Genomic DNA, 21,735 nt, shown 5'->3' with positions numbered 1-21,735 from the left:
ATGTTTTCACCCCATTTGTTGGTCAGTATGTTTGTTTGCTTATAAGCAAGATTATACTAAAATAACTGAATGAACTGGGTGAAATGGTCAGAGAAGAACACATTAAATTCGGGTGCGCATCAGGATCAGGGGCTGGATCCAGGATTTGGGGCAAGAGGGCGTTTTAAATTTTCATAGTTTTCCCAGGAAATACTTTATGGATCTTGATTTAAGGAATCTGTCATATTATGAGGAATGATATCTATGAGTGTGTGCAATTTGGTAGATGCAGCTTGATTGAATTCAAGTTGTCTGTTTGGCCGTGGCAGGGGTATGCACCCTGTATATATAGTATACTGAGTGCCAGTAGTTTGAGCAATTTAATCTAAAGTCAGGCAACTGCTGCAGATGAAGCCCATGTATCTGCACGAGTGTTCTTGTTGATATAGCATGTAGGGCATGTTGGGAGGAAATGCAGAACAGTGAGACCTTATCTGCTGACTGTGTGACCTGTCTGTCCGGCTTGATGACGGATCGGAGCAGTCTGCCTGACATGGATGTGTTTGGAACTTCCCATTCCATTACTGAATTCCAGGAAGTGTTGAGTTAGCTCTTTTTTTGTTGTTGTTCTTCCCTTTCTCTGTTCTTTGGAAAAGGGCTGATCGGATTCTCTCCGTTCGCCCCCCTAAATCTACCGCTGACTGGTACCTACCACTCTTACTGTGTGACTCTATGACCCTTATATTCTCTCATTTCAGCAGCGTGTTCAGTGAAAACTTGAAACCTCATTGCTGACTCACCTGCTAGAATGAAAGCAAAGTGTTTTGTCATTGACCTTCTCTGCCAGTGACTATCATGTCCATCTGTGAATCAAGTCAAGTTCATATACAAATCATGGGCATTTTTCTCTAGCTAGAAACGTTTAAATAAAATAATTTTAATATTCAAGTCAAAAACACTGCCATTTACTACCATCATAATTTAAGTTCTAAATGTTTGATTGTATTTGTGATCTTTTTTATAGATCTTCATTTATAATAAAGTTTATGGTAAAATTATAAAATATCAAACCTCAATTACATTTCTTTGATAATGACATCTTAGGAGTCATTGTATGTATGTTTCTATATATGTACTGTATATCGGCAGATATAATGGTATCAGAAATGTTTTTACTCCCTATATCAGTGTCTGCTTCTTGTTCCAAAATTCCATATTAGTTCGGTCTTACCATTTAGAGTGATTCAACATTGAGTGCAAGTAAATGTACAAAAAGGTAAGAAGCTAAACCAGGGTTTTGTTTTGCAGCCTGGTTAGCTGAATGAAACCTGGAGCTACATAAGACATAGTCAGAGTAGGAGAATAAGTACTGGACCAAGGATTAAGAATCTAACAGGATTAGCCTCCCCCACCCTCACCCTCCTTCCCCTGTGTGCCCGCACACATTTGGCCTTGGAAGGTCAGCAGGACTGTCTGTTGGCCGTTGCTTAGCCTCAAATCTGATTAACCCACTCACAGTCAACCCTCTCTGGTACCGCCTCGAGTCTTTTGGGTGGCACAGTTAATGCACCACCAGTCATGTGGCTCTGCAGATTGGCAGCTCATTAGGACCACCGACTTGTCTGATCAGACTCTGGAGAGTGTTGTTTTTGTTTTTAAATTGGTGTAACCTGTGAAACTTCAGGATTCCACTCTGGTTGTCTGGGGTTTTAACTCCAGTTGCTCCACGGCTTTCACGCCAGGGCAGCGGAGGCCGTTCAAAGATGCGTTCACGCTCTTCTCCGGCCCTTTGTGTGGGGGACCTCAACATGGGGCCAATATGTAAGAGCCAGAGTAAAGGGTAAGTGGCTTCAAAACATGGCTTCAACCAGTTCAGGCTAATGTTTGTTTAGGGCATGTGCGCTGCAATGTTGATGTGAGTCTGCTTATTTTTGTGTAACGGTTTGGGATATTGTGTTTTCACTGTGTAAATTAAGGCAATGGTTTAGCTTTAGACAGATGGATGCTGTTTTTCTTGTAAACAATCACAGGGTTCTTCATGGTGTGCTGAGAAAGCAAACTTTTCTGCTGATTTGAACATCCTCATCCTGTGTGTGCTGAAGACATCTAGTATATCCTGTTGGACAGCAGGAAAGTATAGTTTTCCTGTTAAATGAAGATCAAGGTGCTGAAGCTGTTGTTGCTCTATCAATTTCACACCAAAGACTTCCACGTTCACCCAACAGCTTTCTGTCCTGTTGTGTAAGATAACCAGCCAATTATGAGAGCTGAAGTCATGGCCCTATCTCTCAGCACTGTCAGTCGTGGTTTTTGCATTACCAGCGGAGCAGAAGACATTTTGTTTCCGCCAGAGCAGCCTTTGGGATTAATGTGAATTAACAGATTACGTCTGAAGACAAGTGATCATTGAACTTGTCCAGATAGTAGGTCTTCCTGGGGGAGCGATTAATTATAGTTGTGTGGGATTTACAGTTGGCTCCAGTCATATCCAGGATTCTGGATCAAACACCCCAACCATCAACCAGCCTTTTTATACTTTATTACAGTTGTTGTTTCTAAAGCTCAAAAACTATAACATCATATTTTTTTAATGGAATCAGAAGGTGAGACTTGTTTGGTTTGGGTAACGTTGTGGTTTAAAAAAAAAATGCAGGTTCTGTGTCTGTTTATACCCAGTTGGTCGTCCATTTTTATCTTTTCTAAACCTGTCGCAGTTTCCTCTTTTTTAGCTTGGACCTAAAGTTAACTACGCTGTTGATGTATACACAAGTAAACACAGGCTCGCACTAACACATTCATCCATTCTTCTGTGTCCATCAGGTTTTCCCTTAACTCGGAGCATCATAACCACTCGCTTGTGACGGTCATCAGTGGAGAGGAGGAGCACTTTGAGGACTTTGGTGAAAGCAATACCTCAGAGTTGCTCCTGGAGACCAGCGTGGAGGGGACAGAGGGGGAATGCGACTCACCTCTCGCACAGCCCCTGGAGCAGGTTAATGGCTCCTCACTTCTGTCTCCCAGGTACGAGCCCGACTTCCCTACACGGGGTCAAGATGTGATGAATAATGATATTTCTACTCTGAGAATGCTTTGTCCTTCAAAACTAGTCAGCCCAAAGGTCATTTATTCGACGTGAACATTAATAAAATGTACTCTACACTGTGAAATCACAACTTGCTTTTCATCCTCCCCTTCCTGATAAGAGATTTAACACAGACACATTATCAGCTGCATTGTCCAGGCCCCAAATACCTCTCAGTACGTTTTATTGAGAAAATGTTTCTCTTCTAACAAAGACACTGAGGACACACTTTGATAAGAGCTATCTGGAGACGGCCTTCCCCCCTATTTGCCTCCTTTTCTTGGTGAAGGGCAAGATAAATAGAGTGAATACAATCTTCATTTTTGCAAGCTTACTGTCACTGTTGCAATGATATATTAAAATGTAGATATTGGGAAAAACTCTGTAAAAAAATTTTTTGTAAGAGTAAATGTTTTAAGGGTGGAATCTGTTACCAAAGAGTTCTGAGACAGGCACAAGATGTTGCATTGAGTTCAAAATCAGCCTTTGAGTTATGGCAGTACAGATACAGGTTGTCTGTCAAACACCAAAATACAGCCAACACACTTCTTTTTATATCACAGTTCATTTGTGGTGAAGTTCTTTTTCCCAGTCACCTTTTTCCTCCCCCCTCCTCCTCTGTTTTCTTCTAAGACTCTAAGCCGGATAATTCATAATTCCCACTTGGGTGATATTTCTGTGATCTGCCTTGCCAGGAAGTACTTTAAAGCCAAGTACTTTTTGTAACCCATTGACAATATGGAAATGAGCTGATCATTGAAGTACGTCCTTTAGTTCATATGTACTGTTTAGAAGGAGTCACTATTAAAATGACAGGAAGACTATAATAGCAAAGATTACTTGATTATATCTAATATGATGCTTGGATATTAACTTCAAAGGTCCTCATGTGTAAGTTGTTGTTATGGCACAAATTATAAAAAGTATACATTTAAGTAAATTAATTAATTTGATGCTATATTTATAAAAAAAGATGAAACTGTATGTGACAGATTACATCTCATACAAGTTGAGCAGGAATCTTTTCACTTGTTAAGTTAAAAAAAAAATAAAACAAAAAAAACCCTGCATCCCACGAACTTCACCCACTCGGTGCGAATGCGTCACTGTTTCGAGCCGCTGTTGGCTCATGTAGCAGCGCTGCCTACACACACCCGCTCATTTATCTATCTACATATAACAGCATGAGCGCACACACGAGGGCTGCCTCTCTTCTATACAAACACACATCGCTGCAGTCATTCCTCAGGCTGTCAGTATAAATTGGCTCCGTACAACAGTGCATATGACCATCGAGTGACACTCGCTCAATGTCTGCCATGAAACGCAGCATTTCTGCTGACTTAGACAAAAAAACAGGACCAGTTTGTTGCATAATTCAGACCTGACTCACTTCCTGAATGAGCAAGCAGCTGGTAGAGGTGGTGTGGGGAGAGCATACAAACTCCCAACAATGACATAAGCAGCTGTTTTTTATATTCATTTTTATACATGTATAACTATTAAATGAAATAGTGAGCATTCTGCTGGTTATCTGAACTCTCACCAAGGTTAAATAGACGAGACTGTTTGGCAGCAGGGGAAAAACATCTTATCAGCTTAGATGAGATCAACACATTCCTCCTAGGATGTTTTGTTTCCTGACACTGTCCTGAAAACACATCACAACCACACTGCACAGTCCGTTTCACGTCTCCCTCACACTATACTCTTTCAAACTGTGCTGTGGATTTCACTAACACTCCTTGCACCTTCAGGCTCTGGTATTAACAACCCTCTCAGGTGATCCGATCATAAGTGGACAGCTCGAGATACAGGTGTGAACGCAATGAGGATGCATTTGAGATCCTATCATTCAGAGTTGGTGTTTGACGCCTGTGGCCACATTCTTTTCGCTCTTTGCAAATGCATCCTGAGCCACGTATGAAGAAGCGCCCACTCATCTGACATTCTCTAACTCGCTACAGTTTCATAATGAACCAGAAGTATTTTTACACATCTCATCATTTCACATACACTGATATATTTGTGGCTACTGCACAATATCAACACTGATCGCCACATCTTGTTTTATCAATTCATCCAGGGCCCAGGGAAATGCAGTGTCAAATCTGGAGTGATTTGGACACACGATACACTCAATATTAATAAACATTAAATAAACAGTGCTCTGTAGCAGCGGTGGCCGGGACTCATCAATATAAGTGACGTTGCAACAACAGCTTGTTCACGACAACTGCATTGATGACTGACTCTCCTGTTCGGGGTTCTGCATACTCAGTCGAGCTTCGCTGAACTTTGAATAAACGGGTCACGAGCTCTTTGTGCCGCAGCTGTGACGCAGATTGATGGTGTGGACTGAGTCCTGCAGCCAGTTCTGCTCAATTACAGCAGGTCACTTTTGAAGTTCTACACTCAGCCCCTTCTGGCTCTGTTATCTCTCCCTCACGCTGACACACACACACTAACACATTGACAATGGATCTATCTGAATAGTCAGACTGGCTAAAAATATCATTTGTTAGTTCGAATGACGTACGTGTTTATTTGCACATCGAGCTGTGAAGTGTGTTGTGATCACAAGTAGTCACAGGAGACGCTCTAATTCCGGGTGTAAACTAAACTTGGAGCTGCCCACTTCTCATTGAATCACCTCAGACTGATGTTAAGACCAGGTGTTACCAGGACCTCAGAGGTGTACTTTCCCACCTCAGTGCACCCCCCCACACCTCTCTCACCTTCTTGTCCGTCACTCACCACTTCCTCCTCCTCTTCCTCCTTGTTTCCTCTTTCCAGCGCACCTGCTCCTCTCCCTGACTGCTTTCAGAGCTTCCTCAGGGAGGAAGCGCTGGACTTTTTCTGTAGCCAGTGTCACAAACAAATAAGTCGTCTCGAGGACCTCTCCACCCGCCTCAATTTCCTAGAGATGACTAGGTAACAAATCATTCACAACCCGCAACGATTCCAAGCTGTGTGAATGTGTTTGCAGTGCTCAATAGACATGTTCTCATAATGCGTGCATGTTGAACTAGCAACAACATGGTGTGTGTTTTGTTATGGACTGCACATTCACACACAATCACATTGTGGTGTATTTTGTGGGTTGTTTTAGGCCCTTCATACCTCACACTGTTGGCAGTCTGTCTATCATCTGCACCCTGTTTTTGCAGTGTTAGCATTTATTGATGGAAAATTTCACTTAAGGAATTTCAGTGGCTACTTTGCACCTTTTACATGGTGGATGCTGGTTCCTTCCCATTGTTTCCATCTTTACAAATTATAATTTGTCAATCATACAATACATTTATCTGAAATTTTACATTTTAAGATCAATAGATTAGTTATTCCTGTTAGTTAGTTAGTTAGTTAGTTAGTTAGTTAGTTAGTTAGTTTGAAAGATGTTGCAGAAATAGGAAACGCTGGGTATCCCAGGTGAGTATTGTCTGTTTCAGTATTTTGTGTTCATTTCATTACCTTCATACTTCAGGTTGCCAGCTTGTAGTGAAGTAAAACTTAAAAAAACAGCTTTTATCGGAACAAACTTGCTGATCCAGGATTACTGACCAGTAGCTGTATTACTGAAAGCTAGCAACTGTGAAATCTGATTTCATCTGCTTACCGCTTTGTAAATCTGAGACAGGGCATAGGTCACATCGGAACTCTAAAATATGAGATAACTAACTTTAAAATTCAGAAATCTATAAAACATCAAATTGAGATACAGTTTTGGAAGTTTCTATGATTCAATCTGTCACAGGTCAAAACTAATCCTTGATCAGACTTTGTATAGCTTTATTTGCTGCTGTGTGTGTTAGATTGCTGTGATGTGTGAACATTTTGTAGCGGATGTTTTGCTGTAAATGTACCCAGCACAACAGAGAGGGCCTGGGGTCGGTTAAGAGGACCATCAGGAGATGGTGTCTCTTTCCTCTATCCTTTTTCTCTTCCTGACCATCTTTCCTGTTTTTCTATTTCCCCCATCCAGTGCTGGTAAGAGGCTATCCAGCAAGAAAGTAGCAAGGTAATAAATAAATAATTGCTCTGATTTCAGTCATACTCATGGTATGAATAGTTTGAATAAAATAGTTAGTTGTGTTTGGAATGAGAAAACCACAGTTTATCAAATGTTTATCAAAACGTTTTTTCTATCCACAGACATCTCCTCCAGAACAGCTCAATGACTCTGGACACCATGAGCGACTTAACGCGGGACATCCTGGAGCTCGCTGACAATGACATCACAGACAAGGTGACAAAGTTAACCTCACAGTTAAATCCCACTGGTTACATACATTCACAGTTTTCACTTGTTAAAGGCAGGAGGATCATTTTCACATTGGCTGCAACACATTGCAGTTGAGTACTCTAACAATACCTTTTTAAGTTGTCTTTCACTAACCATGAAATGTCTTACCTTTCCCAGGTGCTCCTCCTCGAGCGCCGAGTGGCCGAGCTGGAGAAGGAGTCGGAGGCCTCGGGGGAGCAGCATGCGCGACTACGCCAAGAGAACCTTCATCTCGTGCACCGGGCCAACGCCCTGGAGGAGCAATTGAAGGAGCAGGAGGTCCATGCGGACGAGCAGCTACAGCAAGAGACCCGTCGCCACAAGGAGGCGCTGAGCAAGCTGGAGAGGGAGAGAGGGCTGGAGCAGGAAAACCTGCAGGCCAGGTGAGCACTCGAGAGACTATATATACTAATATCTTTGGAGGCAAAATAAAAAATCTATATTTATTTATTGTACAATAAATCAATTTACGTTCTTTGCCTGTGCCACCTGTTTTATTAAATACAATTCTGTCCCTTGTATAAAAAAAACATAAAAAAGAATCTGTCATTATCACCCATTTACATTTTTGATACGTTGTAATTTCTCTAAAAATGTGTTTAGGTTTTGCTTGTTGATGTGTTTATATTTGATTTAATGATGCATTGAAAACACATTTGTTGATTGTGCTGCCAGTGCTTGACTAACTGTTTGTTTGTTGGAGTAAGGCCTCCATACTGCCACCCTCTGGCAATTAACTGCCAATGATCATAAGCAGTTTTTTATTGAATATTGTCAACCTATTATTAGATTACTAAACCTATTAGATTCAGATATAACATTTATTTTGTGGTTGCACTCAAAATGCAGTTTTTTGTTGTGAATCTCTGATGTGTGTTTCTGTTTATCAGGCTGCAACAGCTGGATGAAGAGAACAGTGAGCTTCGGTCCTGTGTTCCTTGTCTACGAGCAAACATTGAGAGACTAGAGGAGGTGAGGGCAGTTTGTCTTAACTTTAGGCTCCAACTACAGTTGTTCTCATTATGTACATGGATGGCTCCTCTTTATCCTCACCTTTTTTGTTTTTGTTTTTTTCCCAGGAGAAGAGGAAGCTACAGGATGAGACAGAAGCCATGTCTGACAGACTGCAAGATGAGACGGAGTCCCGCAGAAAGATGGGTGACAAGCTGAGCCACGAGCGCCACCAGAGCCACAAGGAGAAGGAGTGCACGCAAGAGGTTGAACTGGTTCCGCTATTTGCAAAATAAACAATGTGCTGGACAAAATATATATTATAATATAGTGTAGTTACACAGTGACTGTGCTTTTGCCCTTTACCCCTCACTTTATGATTCCTAATGACTCAACCAACTGACGCTTCATTGTGTCTCTACCACAGCTAATTGAAGACCTACGTAAACAGCTTGAGCACCTACAGTTGTACAAGTTGGAGGCTGAAGCGAAGAGAGGGCGCTCACCTGGTGCAGGGCTGCAGGAGTATCAGACCCGCACCCGTGAGGCCGAACTGGAGCAAGAGATCAAACGACTCAAACAGGTAATATTCTAAGAATAGAATAGAAATCCTCCATTGTCATTTTATTGTACAAAACTTAATGAAAATAAGAGTGTTACTCTGGGTTGGTGCAGGAGTTCAATAGAACACATTCCAAATAATGTATGACGCAGTTAAAACTATCTTATATAGAGAAAAAAGAATGCAAAGTGCCATAGTCCCATGCTTCTTTACAAATGTTGTGTTGCATTGTCTCATTCTGTAACTATTCTGTTTTGACATGGAAGGATGATGTATCATTTGGCCTTCGATGTTTTGTGATGCCTTACATTTGCCTCCATCTCTCCAGGACAACCGCAGTCTGAAGGATCAGAATGACGAGTTAAACGGCCAGATCATCAACCTGAGCATCCAGGGAGCCAAGAACCTGATGTCGGCCTCTTTCTCCGACTCTCTGGCAGCTGAGATCAACTCTGTGTCTCGCTCAGAGGTAGGTTTTTAGAAAACAAACAAGATGAGCATATACATGACCAGTTCACCTTGTATTTGAATAATCTCCACTGACTTCTGTCTCCCTGTTTTCTAGCTGATGGAGGCTATCCACAAACAGGAGGAGATCAACTACAGACTCCAGGACTACATCGACAAAATCATTGTGGCCATCATGGAGTGCAATCCCTCCATCCTGGAGGTCAAATAGACTCCACACAGCCTGAGGGCCACTCAGAGAGGCTGTTTAAAAAATACTGGAAACTTGGCTGAAAGAAAACTACCCAGAGAAGATGTAAAAATATTCGGACATCGTTTTGGTAGAAAAAAACAACAACGCACTCAATTCATCTAGCACCCCCCACCTCAAAAAAGAAGGATTTATGAAGTCCATGGCTGTCAGTGGAAAAATAAGCTATTTTGAGTTAAACATCCCTTGAGTCTGTACTTATGTGTGAGTATATGTGTTTGCCCTCCTGAAAACACTTGGGTTCTGGTGACTTCCATGTATTTGGCTAGAGGGACCTGAGTCGCCCCCTGTTGAGTGAATGAATGTGTGAGAGGTCAGTGATTCAGAGAAGAAATCTACCCCCCCCCCCCTCCACAAAAACAGTGTCAATGTTTGATTGAGCTAAAAACAAGGAATAACAAGACAATTATACCTAAAAGCCTTAAATGAAAGGTGATACATGAATTATACATACCATACTTGCCTCAGTTCAGTCAGTGGGCTGAGATCTCCTGATCCAGGCCGAGTTGTGTTTTCATCACAAAGCGAGGAAGCCGTATGAAGCTCTGATCAGGAGACGAGTAGGTTCCGTCATTAGTACGTTCAAAGCTTGCTGTGCTGCCTAATTGTCCCTATAACACTGTTCTGTCCTCCCAAGTTATTTCCAGTGCACCCAAGCAAGGGACATTTCAAGGGGCTGAGGAAGAGAAATGCCCGGAGGGGATTGTGTGTGTGTTTGTGTGAGGTGTTCTGTGTTTACTTTAAGGTTTTGAAAAAGCTCGGTGACACGAGAAAGCATAATGAGAATGGCCCAGTCGTTCTTGAAACTCTCCCAAATGAAGGAACGTGGTGGATTTATAATGTGCTTCATCGTCTCATTTATTTTTACAATGAAACAGGGTCCTGGAGCTCAGGTGGGCTGTAGGCTTCATGTGGAAAATTGACTTCGTATCCCATCACTCGCTGGCACAAAATCTATATAACTCAAACTTATGTCACTAAATCTATACTGACTGTTACTGGCTGAAACTGACAAAATTGTACCACCTCATCACTTTATAAAACTCTGCAAACACTTGAATTAAGCTTTAAGGGAAACTGATGAGTGATTCTGGGAGTTGTAGTTAAAGTTTTCTCAGCCCACCTGATCCCAGCGTTCTCTTGCTGAGTGAAAGTGACAGTGAGCATTCAGGTTACCAACGTTTTCTTTTTTTTTTTTCTTCTGTCTTTGCTGCACAAATGATTCATCGTCAGTAAAAATGTAACGCGTGACTGAAAACTGCTGACATCCTGGAGGTTGTACTTTGCACTAAGTTTTGTTTTTGATTTCTTTATTGTTGATAAAAAAAATGTTTTATGAAGGGATCAAATGTAAAATTGAATATATTTTGGAGGCTGCGTGAAGATGATAGTATGTTGGATTTGTTGCTACAGACACACCAGAGAAAGTCGGGGGCTGGTGTGTGCTGCAGGAGAAAGAAAAAAAACCCATCACACTATTCACAATGACATGTTGGAAATATACTACAAAATAAGTTTTCACTCAAATGCTATTTTTTCAGTCTTCATATGAGCTTCTTCCCTGACTATCGGCCAGTTTTATTTTTTTTCAGACCTGATCTGTTTAGTGTTGAAAAGACAGGTGGACTTTAGGAGCAATAATCCTTGATGAGAACGTGGACATTAATAGAAAGCAGGTTGAATCAAGCAACATCTGCGTATTCAGACTGACTCTGTGCTTGAGCAGCCTCGACACTTCTGGACTCAGAAACCGTGTTGGATTTACCCACCTGATTTCTTTGACGGATTTATGTTCTTGGAAGTTGTTTTGGTCCAAACAGCATGGCGTTCAGCACCAGTATGCTAAAAAAAGGAATTCCTTTTTACCACCATGTTCACCTTCGAAATCGTCTCTCACTTCTCCTCTTCACCTGCCACTCCCTGGAGAAAAATGGCCTTGGATGTAAATGACTTGTACATGTAAAGTTTTTTCTACACTCACTCTAGATTCTAGGTATTTTTATAGCCGGAAGAGGAAGGAACATTTCTTTTTCTTGTCTTATGCTGAGAGACAGCTGCCTGTATTCTTCTCTAGCATGTAGCGTGTACAGTATCTGTTTATTTTTCTCTCCTTTTAAAATCACCCGCAGATATTTATTCATCATTCGACACAAACACAACTCACGACTGTGATCTGTTCCGCCGAGAATATATTTGTACATTTTTTGAATTTCACAAGGGGAGATCACTAACTCACGGTGAACTATTCTGTGGGAGAATTTATTGAATTAAGAGACACGTTTTGAAGTGTTATCGTCTCCATCGAATGAAAAAGCTTGAAAGTGACCTGCTCTCGAAAGGTCGTTTGTTGAGGTCGTCACACTCTTCCGTTACGCTGATGCGACTTTGACCTCATCAGGGTTGTGATTTATTTTTTTTTAGATAAATGGCAGAGTATGCAGTTTCTACTGTTGTCTTCCCAGACGGAGTCAGGCACTGCATGGAAATAGATTCTTATTGTACTTCTCTGATTCTGTTGTTTGACCTTTGTTTTGACTGACAAATCATATGCTATAATATCCCATCAGTGGAGTCGTTGGTTGTGAGACCTTGTGATATCTGCACATGACACTGAAAAACCTCATATCCAGGCTCGCTGATTTCAGCTTTCTGCCTTTTAGTGCAATTGGAGGTTCACTTGTAACGCTTCATTTCTTTAGAGTAATGAATCTATTGTGCTTCTCTAAGAGGGAACACCTGACCACAGCAGACTATATCGCAGTTATTTCTCTCCCTGCTTCATATTTTATCGTCAGCTTTTGACAGATAGTTTGAGGACAACTGGCAACAGAATAACAACAGAGAGCACAGAGCTGATAAAAACATTCCCTTTGAGCAGAGCTGAAGGTGACTGCACTTTAACCAGATCCAGTTTCTATTGCTTTCAAAAATGACCAAAGACGAGATGTTTGAGCTTAAACTGATCATTTAATCTATCAGGGTCCGTGATCACACTTTTGGTAACACTTGTTCTAATCAATAATAAATTGACAGACACTCAGCTTAAAAAAAAGAAACTTGCCTGCTAGTCCAAACACTGTGCCTCTGTGTCTCAAACTTTGCCTCTAAACTAACCTGATGATGAGCCCTGGGAAAAGCACTGACCACACGACTGTCAGTTTGTTAAATTATAACAATGAAAACTTAAACTGTAAATATGAATTGTCTTTTTTTTTTTTTTTTGGTGGACTTTTCTTTTCTCTCTCTCTCTCTCTCTTACGGTTACTTCCAGTGTCCAAAGAAAGTTTGCTGAAGGCACAAACATCACTACTTAAGTAGTGCCTGGCTTGGGAAGATAAAAAGAGAATAATTGTAGAAAAGAGAAATTATAAAAGTTAAATTTATTCCTATTTTCGAAAATAAATGTATAAATTATAATGGTATTGGTTACAGCTGTATATTATTTTTGAAGATCCCCAATGATCTAATCCTAATTGTTACTGGGGAAATAGAATTTCAGTCATTGTAAAAAGAGAAAATTTAAAGGTTAACAGTGAAAGTAAGATTAGAAAAATAAATGGAATAAAAGCACCCTGTGTTTGTTGTGTCATTTTTTACAAGTCAAGTTTACATTTTACTGTGCGTTTGTCTGCTGTGTGCATGGACTGTGTGGATCCTGGAGCTTTTCACATAAATAAACATGCTCTTTTAACCACACAATTAATACAAGGCAAGAAGATCTCAGTTATTTTCAGTGTTGTTCTAAAGGATGTTAGTACGGTACTGTCAACTATTAACTTGTCAATATAGTAACTCTATAAGGACAGCACATTCCATTATTATTAGTATCAAGATTATTGTCACTAAAATGTTATTTTGTAATATTAAAATTAATAGGTGCAAAGCAATTGAAAATGAGTAACATTAAAATGATTTTATAAATGATACAGAAATGTATTCATTAACATAGATGAGTTGGTGTTGAATAAAATATTTATATAATTCATATTATTTTAAAGAAAGATGAGAATAAAAGTGATTTTTTTTAAAAATTATTTTTAACTTTATTTTCTAAATTGGTTCTAGAAATGTATTATGCTTTATTTTGCTATTTTGCACATGATTGTTCAATAAAAATATTTCTATCACTATCAGTCACTCCCATTAATATTCTTGAGCTATTATGGTTATTGACACGTGTATGATGGTTCCTGTTCATGATTATTTAAAGTCATTATCATAAGATCGAATAATTGTCTAACATAACGAACATGATGAAGTGTTACAAAAACGTTGGCTTCTTGAACGCCACACGGGGAACCATGTACCCGGAACCTTCTACTTCAGCTCTTTGCTCACCACGGACGTATTTTGACGGAGGACACCGCAGAACCAAGCGACGCAGCGGGAACAACATGTCACAACAAGAAGTGACAGAAAGAACTGAGCGTTTTACATCGAAAAGAAATGTTTTAATGTCACAGCGGCTTTAAGTAATATAAATGTAAGTCGCTTAACACAGATGCTAACGGCAGGCTCACTGTTATTCTCTAATACCTGTAGGAAACTGCGTTAAATTCATTTCGTTGACGATTTCTACGTTTTAAATCGTCATCACCGTCAACTACAGGGTTAAAGGGAGAGTTCACCTAAAGTCATACTGAACCTAATTGTTCATAGCACCAGTGAAGGTCCAAAAGGTAACGATGCTATATGCTGATAGCAGTTTCAAGACAAACATGCTAACGTCTCTTAATTATAACGCACAGATTTTGCTTTGAACAGTTAGTCTGATATGTGTGCTGGATTTTGAACAAGCCAGTTTTTCCATTGAGATTTATAATTATTTCTGTTATCTATTATTATTGAGTCATTGTTACACACATTAGACTCCACTTTCTTAATATACAGCTAATTTTGATCAGCTAGTTTCTTCTGTGTGCTCTTTTTAAATGTCCCTTTAATTCTAAATCCAGCTGTTATTTTCTTTTCCAAGATGGACTCTCTCCCCCCTAACTCTGAGGTCCGTCTGATGGTGGCCCAGTGTTTCCGCACACTCGCCACATCCACAGACGACAAAGACATCGTTGCTGCTCTTCGAACACTCCACTCTCACCTGGACGAGGGCCCAGAGAGTACGACCGGCTCAGCTCAGCGGGCTGAGTTCAGGAGAGCTCACTACACTCGTACCCTTCAGTTCCTCGTCAGCAACATTCAGGCAGACTGGGTGCACAGCCTCACAGCAGCCCAGCGCACAGACTTATGGGATGGCCTGTTTCTCCACGGGCCGCCAGAGCAGGCTCTGTTGGTTCTGCTGGAGGGAATAACAACTCTGAGGTGAGAACTGCTGGAAGAGGGACATTTTTAAAATCATTTTGTCTATTCCATAATAACTATGTAGTCCATGCAGACCCAGCATCAATCTGGACCACCTGGTTAGCATCACTGAGAAGTTCCTCCAGCGTGGTCGCCTCGCTGACCTGCTGTGGTCGTACTGTCTGCAGACAGCTCCCTCTGACTCCCCCCAGCTCAGAGAGACGCTGCTGGGGCGTATCGTGGCGCTGCCGGACCTCACAGCCAACAGGTTACATCCCAACAACAAGCCACTCTTTCTTCCTCAGCAGTACTACCCGTTACTTGCCAAAGAGATGCTTACTGCCCTAGAGCGGACCTGCCAGGCTCTCAAAGGTAAGGGAACGTCTGATTAACGCTTAACAATAATTAAAGATCTTATAAAGATGCAACATGTGTGTGGATAAACTGTGATTTCTCTGTTTGTTTGTGACAGATGACACAGACTGCTCCTTAACTTTCATGGTTCAGACACTAGGAAAAGTGTGTATCCAGGGGCATGGTGGTGAGTTTTAATTACATTGTGTACATAAATAAAAGTTGACATTCCTGTTTTTCCTATATCATGTGTCTACTCTCATAGTCTTGCCACATTGTGGAAATTACCTAGTGATAATATGGGAAGTGTGATAGTCATAACTAGCATCCATGTAATTCAATTTACCGGTAAGAAAATAAGGAAATTAAAAATGTCATGGTTGTTGACAGCAGATTATGGTGAAATAATCAGTTTAGTCAAACCAAACGTTTCCTGTCTCGTAGTTTATTGAATGATGGTTTTCTTATAAAACAAATGATTGGACCTCTGATTATTTATTGCCACATCTATAGAGACACACAATCCTTTATGTTCTTCTGTGGTTTGCGTTTCTTTTCTCTACAGATGTGGTCCTGGCAGTTATGGCTCCTCGGCTGTCTGCCTGCACGCACTCGGACATGGTGTGGCAGAGGGTTTGCTGGAAGCTGCTGGAGAACGTTCCACAGAGATGGATAGAGAGTGTGCTCACTGGACTGGTGCAGGCTGTCAGTGGGTAAGCTGGTTATAGTCTCACTCAGGCTGGGACACACTCATATGTATTATAACAGCCAGCAGTAAATCTGACCTCTACCTGTGTGTCTCTCGCCTCCTCTTTTCAGGCCTGAAGCCTTGGGACGGATTATTGGGAATCTAGTGTTAAAGAATAAAAAGGCCCAGTTCGTCATCACTCATAAATTGCTATTATTACAGTATAAATATGAGGTAAGATATTAGCTTACAGCGTGATAATAAATCATACAGGCATTCTGTACATACAGTATCATGTGACATATTTGTTCTTTCCCCCAGACTAAAGTCTTGAGAATTGTTTTGGGTTACCTCGCAGCAGACAGAGAGCGAAGGCCACTGCTCATACAGGTGAGTGTATAGTATGTTCAACAGCTTCATAATATACATGTATAGATGATTTTACATGTGTTTGTGTTTATTTTTCAGGTGTTGCGCTCGGTTTCCCAGGCCTGGGCTAACCCCAGTGCAGTAAAACACACGCCTCTCGAGCAGCAGATGTATGTTAGCAAGGCGTTGTTGCTCAGTGTGAGCCTGCTGAGAGACGCTGAGCTACAGGAGCTACGTTCAGGTACGCAATTGTTTACCCCTCAAACATAAGCAGCAGTAGTAATACATCCATACAAAGAGAAAGAGATTGTTGCGTCACTGAGCTCTCCATTTACTTTTTTTTCCAGAACTGCTTCAGTGTATGCTCGGTGGCATGCAGAGCCACCTGGACAGCAATGTGGTGCAGATCAGGCGGGTGGGCATGGTGGTGGGGGAGTGTCTGAGTGCTCGCATGGATATCAATGGAACCAAGCTCAAATTTGAGGTACAGTTGATTAGCACGAAACAATGATGCAGCATAAAACGAGGGCTGCATTTTAATTAGAGACACCAGCTGCAGCAAAACAGGCACTCATACTTTCTCCAACAGAATCTAAAGAACCACATCATGCTGCATTAACTTAGCTTCCCCCCTTTGAACAGTGACAATGCAGCATTACCCCACATGATGTAGAGTAGCAGAAAACCAGCAGTGACACAGAGCCAGAGAGAAACGGTGGTGACTGAGTGTGAGAAAAACGAGAATCATGATCTCAGTTCTGAACAAGAACAGCAGCCCTTACTTATGACAGATGTTATGTCATCCCAGTTGGCTTCGAAACATTTGATCAACGACTTCACTGGAATTCCATTATTAGACCTGTCTCTGACATTGTGTATTATTGTGTTGTAGTACGATCAGGACGAGGAAACTCAGGAGCTGCTTTCTCTCATGACTCCCACCATCGCTACTGATGAACCAGAGCCTGAACCTGTACATGGGTAGGTGTTCAACATTGAGGTAACTCAGACATGAACAGAAGAAATGTCAGAGAAAAGTTTAGGTCTTGTTCTATAGTTTAAAGAACTATAAGAACTATTTTAACTTAATGTCATTACTTTATGAATAACAATAAATCCCATTAAACCATGTCACTTTTTCTCTTTGGGCTTTGACTTTATGGGATCTGTCATCTGCAGAGTTGATGCTCCTCAAGACACAAGTGAAGTGTCTCCATCTCCTCAGAATAAATCAAAACCTCAGTCATCAAAAACAGATCAAGACTCTGACCTGGATAGGTGAGTCTGAGTAAGGCGATACTGTTTAAAGTGTTGACCATTTGTTGTTTGTAATGAAGCGATTACTTGAGTGTATTTTTCACATCAAGTTTGTTCTTGATCAAGTGATGATGAGCTGACTCCCTACGATATGTCTGGAGATCAAGACATGAGTAAAGAATCGCCACCTCGCTACCTACGAGACTGTCTGGAAAGTACGGCTTCACAGATCTAATTTCTTCCACTGCGGTTATTTTAAAATGTTTTGAGATTAGATCCATCTCCAATATTTCCTCATCTCTCAACCCATCCAGCTTTAATATCGTCTGAGGAGCCTGTGCGGGTGGAGCTCAGTTTGAGTGTTGCCGAGAGCCTGGTGAGGAAGAACGTCTTTGCAGCCAAAGAGGTGAGGCTGCATCACTGAAACATTAACAACACAAAAATAACATTGTTTTCACATTATTCCTCATATTTGTTTGTTTTGCTGTTTTCAGATCAGCGTCCAGATGACGAAAGTTCTTCTTCACATGGAGGATAAATACAGCATTAATAGCTTCCTGAGGCTCCGACAGGCAGCTATGGTGGCTCTCGCTGCCACTGACTGTATCCCTGTATGATCTTCCACTTCACTCTCCGCACTGTTTAGCTTTTCCAATCAAAAGTATCACCAGAGCAAAGTTTTTATGTCCATCTATTCCGTCTCGTTGATAGGTGACGCAGTATTTGACCGCAGAGTTTTATTCCTTAAACTACAGTCTTCGCCAGCGGCTGGATATCTTGGAGGTAAAAATAACAGCTTCTCTACTTTTAATAATGGCCGTGTACCGTCACTGATCTTTTGATCACTGTCACAAGTGCATTGTTGTTCTTACTCTTGTTCTGGTTTATTAGGTCCTCGCTCTGGCTGCTCAGGAACTCTCCAAACCAATCACTGAAAAAAGACTTCCATCCATAGGCTCTGCTGCCATCGCTGATTTGACTCCATACCCTGGTGACAACCCTGTCCACTGGCGACAAGTAGTAGAGCAGCGGATTCAGAGCAAAACCAAACGCCTCAGCAAGGTACTTGGAGTAGACAGTCATTGTCACCTGCCTTTTCAGTAACTGAGTGAAGTCTGACTCATGAGCTTTCCATTGATTCCTCATATTACTACAGGGGGCCACACAACCTCCTGCTAAGGCCACTCCTAACCGTTATGCACCTGTTGCTGGACACTTCTTTTTTCCTCTACTCAGGAATTATGACAAGTAAGTGTGTAAAGTATGGTCAACATTCATTGTTTTATGTTTTAGTGTTTTTTAAAATATAACATTATTTTCTGCCAGGCCTCAGGTGACCTTTGACCTGTTGGGCGGTGACCACCTGGTGCTGGGAAGGTTGATCCACACCTTGGGCCTCTTCATGCATCTGGCAGTCAATGCACCGGTAGTTTTAAACAACTAACAACTGTCAATGCTGCAATGACATGATTAAAGTACATACAACTAGAGCTTGATATCTACATCTATATCTATGTAGCTCGGCTGGATGAGTTTTAGTTGAGAAATTGTAGCTTTGAAGTGTTTTGTATAGTATGTTATTGGTTTTTATGATCAGTGTGTATCTGTGGCCTGTATTGAAAGAGTTTATTCTGAACCATCAGTTATGTGATTTTAAAACTCATTCTGTAGTTTTTATTATGTTCTGTGGCTTCATTTATACATTATAATATTACAATAATCCAACCAGGTATGTTTTCTTTTATTCAGGTAGCTGCGCAGATGGGTTGTGCTTTGCTTGACTTTGTGTGGGCAGTGCGTTACCATGCTGACCAGTAAGTATGTTTTTGTCACTGTGCACCAGTAACCATTAACAACACTGTAGCCTATTATTCCTAACACTAACTAGAAATGCACTTGAGATGCTGCACTCACATTATATTCAAGATGTGCTATGTTTTTAAAATGTTTAAGCGTCAAAGGTGTAAACTTTTAAGGTCAGGAAATTTATTGTATTGATCGACAAAACTATGAAATTAGCGTAACATACACACTCCACAATTTATAAAACAACTGCCCGCTACTGCACAGCATTGGTGTATCCAGGCCTTCAACATGAGGTAACTGTAACTGTGTGGTTGCGTCCCTTTTCTAGCATCAGGTTTTGTCACTTGACCACCGCAGAATCACCATTCACCGACCAAATATAACAGTTGAACTGACCATGCTGTTTTATTATCTTGTTTCAGTCTAAGCTTTAACCTGAAATCTGTCTGTGTTGAAGGATGGTGAGACGAGGCGTCCTCTTCGCTGTCTGCTCTGTGTTTCTGAGCATGCCCAGTCAAAACCTGCTGTTGGATCTCAGCGATCAGCTGTTTGAGACCAGAACTTGGCTGGCAGGTAAAAATGTCTGGTGACAAAATGTGAAATCTTTTTTTTTTTTTTATGGAACGTGGATATTTAATTTCAAACATTAGTGTTTAATTCAGAGTTAGGTTACATGTTACTAAAAATAGATAAACCCTAAAACGCATGGTCCCTATAAATGGACTTGCACCTGCATAATGACCTTCTGTCAGGATGTCCACTGAATTAGTCATATCCACACACACAGGCACGCACACACACAGCTGGACTGAACATTTCTGGGAAAAAGATGAGGAACCAGGATGTCCTGTGCACAGAACGCCTGTGACGTGATTAGCTCATCATCAGCTGGATTTAGTTCCTTTTCAAACCCTCTGAGGATAAAAGTACTTTCACATTGCTGCAGGTAACATGTAGTATTGTTAACTGTACAAAGAAAATGCCAGAATTAGAGAGTTCCAGTTCTTGAGATGTAGACTTTTTTTGGTTCCCACTATTGATCCTTATTTCAGGGTTTTCTGCTGGGTCTAATATAATCTGAACTTTAGCCTTTAAAGGTTTAAAAAATCTAAAATATTCCCTTTTATCAGTCAGGATTGACATGGGTCTTAAATTTCTCTCATTATGGCCCTAAAAATTCTTACATTTAATAGTTGCTTCTTGAAAATGAAAAACCCTGTTATCTATGTTGTTTGTATTGACAGACGTGGCTGAAGGAGATCCTGACGCAGACTGCCGCAGTCTGGCTATACAGAGTCTGGTGCTGCTGGATAAAAGCCTGAAGAAACAACTTCAAGATCCACAAGCGATAACTCTGGAATCATGATCACAGCATCAGATATGAACAATAAAATGACTCTGTGATGTGGGGGGTGGACTGTACCTTCCCTCTATGCCTCTGCCGTGCTAAGATTGCTCAGGCTGTGAAGTTAGGACTCCATGCTCCGCCTCTTCTTCAATTCTCCCCAGAGAAGCTTGTCCTTTCGTTGGAGCTCCTCCACATGAACTCTCTCTCCATTTGTCAGGTGGTTCAGCTGCTACTTGAGAGCTGCATTTTCATTTTGGAGTGACTTCCTGCTCACATTGGCTCTTGGAGACGGCTCCTGGTGCAAACTAACCTTGGCATCAGTGCTCTTTAGAGCTTGTTCCCTGTTTTGTGAGCTGGGCCAGTCTGTTTATATATGCATAAGTGAGACTGCACCTTTTCGTTGTCTCCTTTTGCAGAAGCTTGATATTCTTGTAATGTGTGTGCCAACAATTGTTTGAAAGTGGAAGTTAAAAAAACAGCACTATGAGAAAATATTTACATTATATTTTGATTTAATAAATTCAAGAATAGAAATACACAAGATCTTTTTTATTGGTTACAAGAAGTGAACATATTTTCTTTTCTTATTATTGGTCATAGTATTTTAATCATGGGTTTGTTGTACAGTAAGTTTGGATAGTATGTATAATGCACATGAAATCTCTCGTGATATAAGTATAATAATAAATAACAGATTAAAATGAGCTTATACAGTGAACTCTGGCTCATTTTCTTTATTTTGTCTGGCCATTAATGAGCCCTGTCCCAATTGAATACATATTCATAATGAAAAACAAATGAGATGAAAGCAACATATGGAGTCATTCCATTTTCGTGGATGTAAAATATCTCAATCCAGCTTTGATCAGCCATAGAAACTCTACACATATGTCCAAATGTATTGAAGGTGAGTAATGTGAAAGATGTTTAACCTAAATTCTTCTTTTTCAAGGTAGTTTTAATATTATCTCTGTAATTTACACTGTCTTGAAACATTTTTATTTTTATCTTAATTACAGATACTTGTCACATTAGAGCATT

The 21,735-nt window shown here is 40.8% G+C and overlaps 2 protein-coding genes across 10 annotated transcripts in view; both read left to right on the top strand.

The window, feature by feature from the left end:
* Positions 1-13,147, top strand: part of rab11fip3 (RAB11 family interacting protein 3 (class II)) — a 30,581-nt gene extending 17,434 nt beyond the window's left edge. For 3 of the 5 annotated variants that reach the window (XM_069517333.1, XM_069517334.1, XM_069517335.1), the window contains 10 exons: positions 2,800-3,000; positions 5,858-5,995; positions 7,047-7,082; positions 7,217-7,310; positions 7,485-7,729; positions 8,237-8,318; positions 8,426-8,563; positions 8,725-8,880; positions 9,188-9,328; positions 9,425-13,147. In XM_069517333.1, coding sequence (XP_069373434.1) covers positions 2,800-3,000; positions 5,858-5,995; positions 7,047-7,082; positions 7,217-7,310; positions 7,485-7,729; positions 8,237-8,318; positions 8,426-8,563; positions 8,725-8,880; positions 9,188-9,328; positions 9,425-9,538 — 1,345 coding nt within the window. In that variant the 3' untranslated portion in view covers positions 9,539-13,147. The remainder of the gene's footprint in view (positions 1-2,799; positions 3,001-5,857; positions 5,996-7,046; positions 7,083-7,216; positions 7,311-7,484; positions 7,730-8,236; positions 8,319-8,425; positions 8,564-8,724; positions 8,881-9,187; positions 9,329-9,424) is intronic. The other 2 variants (XM_020083154.2, XM_020083156.2) reach the window with 1 other exon arrangement.
* A 774-nt stretch (positions 13,148-13,921) lies between these two features.
* On the top strand, positions 13,922-21,412 carry telo2 (TEL2, telomere maintenance 2, homolog (S. cerevisiae)). 5 transcript variants are annotated; one of them, XM_020082701.2, is made up of 22 exons: positions 13,927-14,060; positions 14,187-14,256; positions 14,553-14,893; positions 14,958-15,244; positions 15,345-15,413; positions 15,792-15,939; positions 16,046-16,148; positions 16,236-16,304; positions 16,383-16,524; positions 16,631-16,767; positions 17,176-17,264; positions 17,463-17,561; positions 17,667-17,755; positions 17,855-17,946; positions 18,035-18,151; positions 18,252-18,323; positions 18,432-18,602; positions 18,697-18,788; positions 18,867-18,966; positions 19,290-19,354; positions 19,804-19,919; positions 20,591-21,412. In XM_020082701.2, exons 3-22 carry the CDS (start codon positions 14,553-14,555, stop codon positions 20,710-20,712), a joined length of 2,520 nt encoding a protein of 839 aa, XP_019938260.2. In that variant the 5' UTR covers positions 13,927-14,060; positions 14,187-14,256; the 3' UTR covers positions 20,713-21,412. The 5 variants fall into 5 exon arrangements, with proteins under 5 accessions (XP_019938263.2, XP_019938261.2, XP_019938260.2 ...); XM_020082704.2 differs by lacking the exon at positions 14,187-14,256 and having other exon boundaries at positions 13,922-14,060; positions 14,967-15,244; XM_020082702.2 differs by lacking the exon at positions 14,187-14,256 and having other exon boundaries at positions 13,922-14,060.
* The last annotated feature ends 323 nt before the right edge of the window (positions 21,413-21,735 follow it).

The sequence above is a fragment of the Paralichthys olivaceus genome, chromosome 21, assembly GCF_024713975.1.
Source record: "Paralichthys olivaceus isolate ysfri-2021 chromosome 21, ASM2471397v2, whole genome shotgun sequence".
In the NCBI taxonomy this organism is placed as follows: Eukaryota; Metazoa; Chordata; class Actinopteri; order Pleuronectiformes; family Paralichthyidae; genus Paralichthys; species Paralichthys olivaceus.
This window is presented reverse-complemented; position numbering and strand designations above follow the sequence as displayed.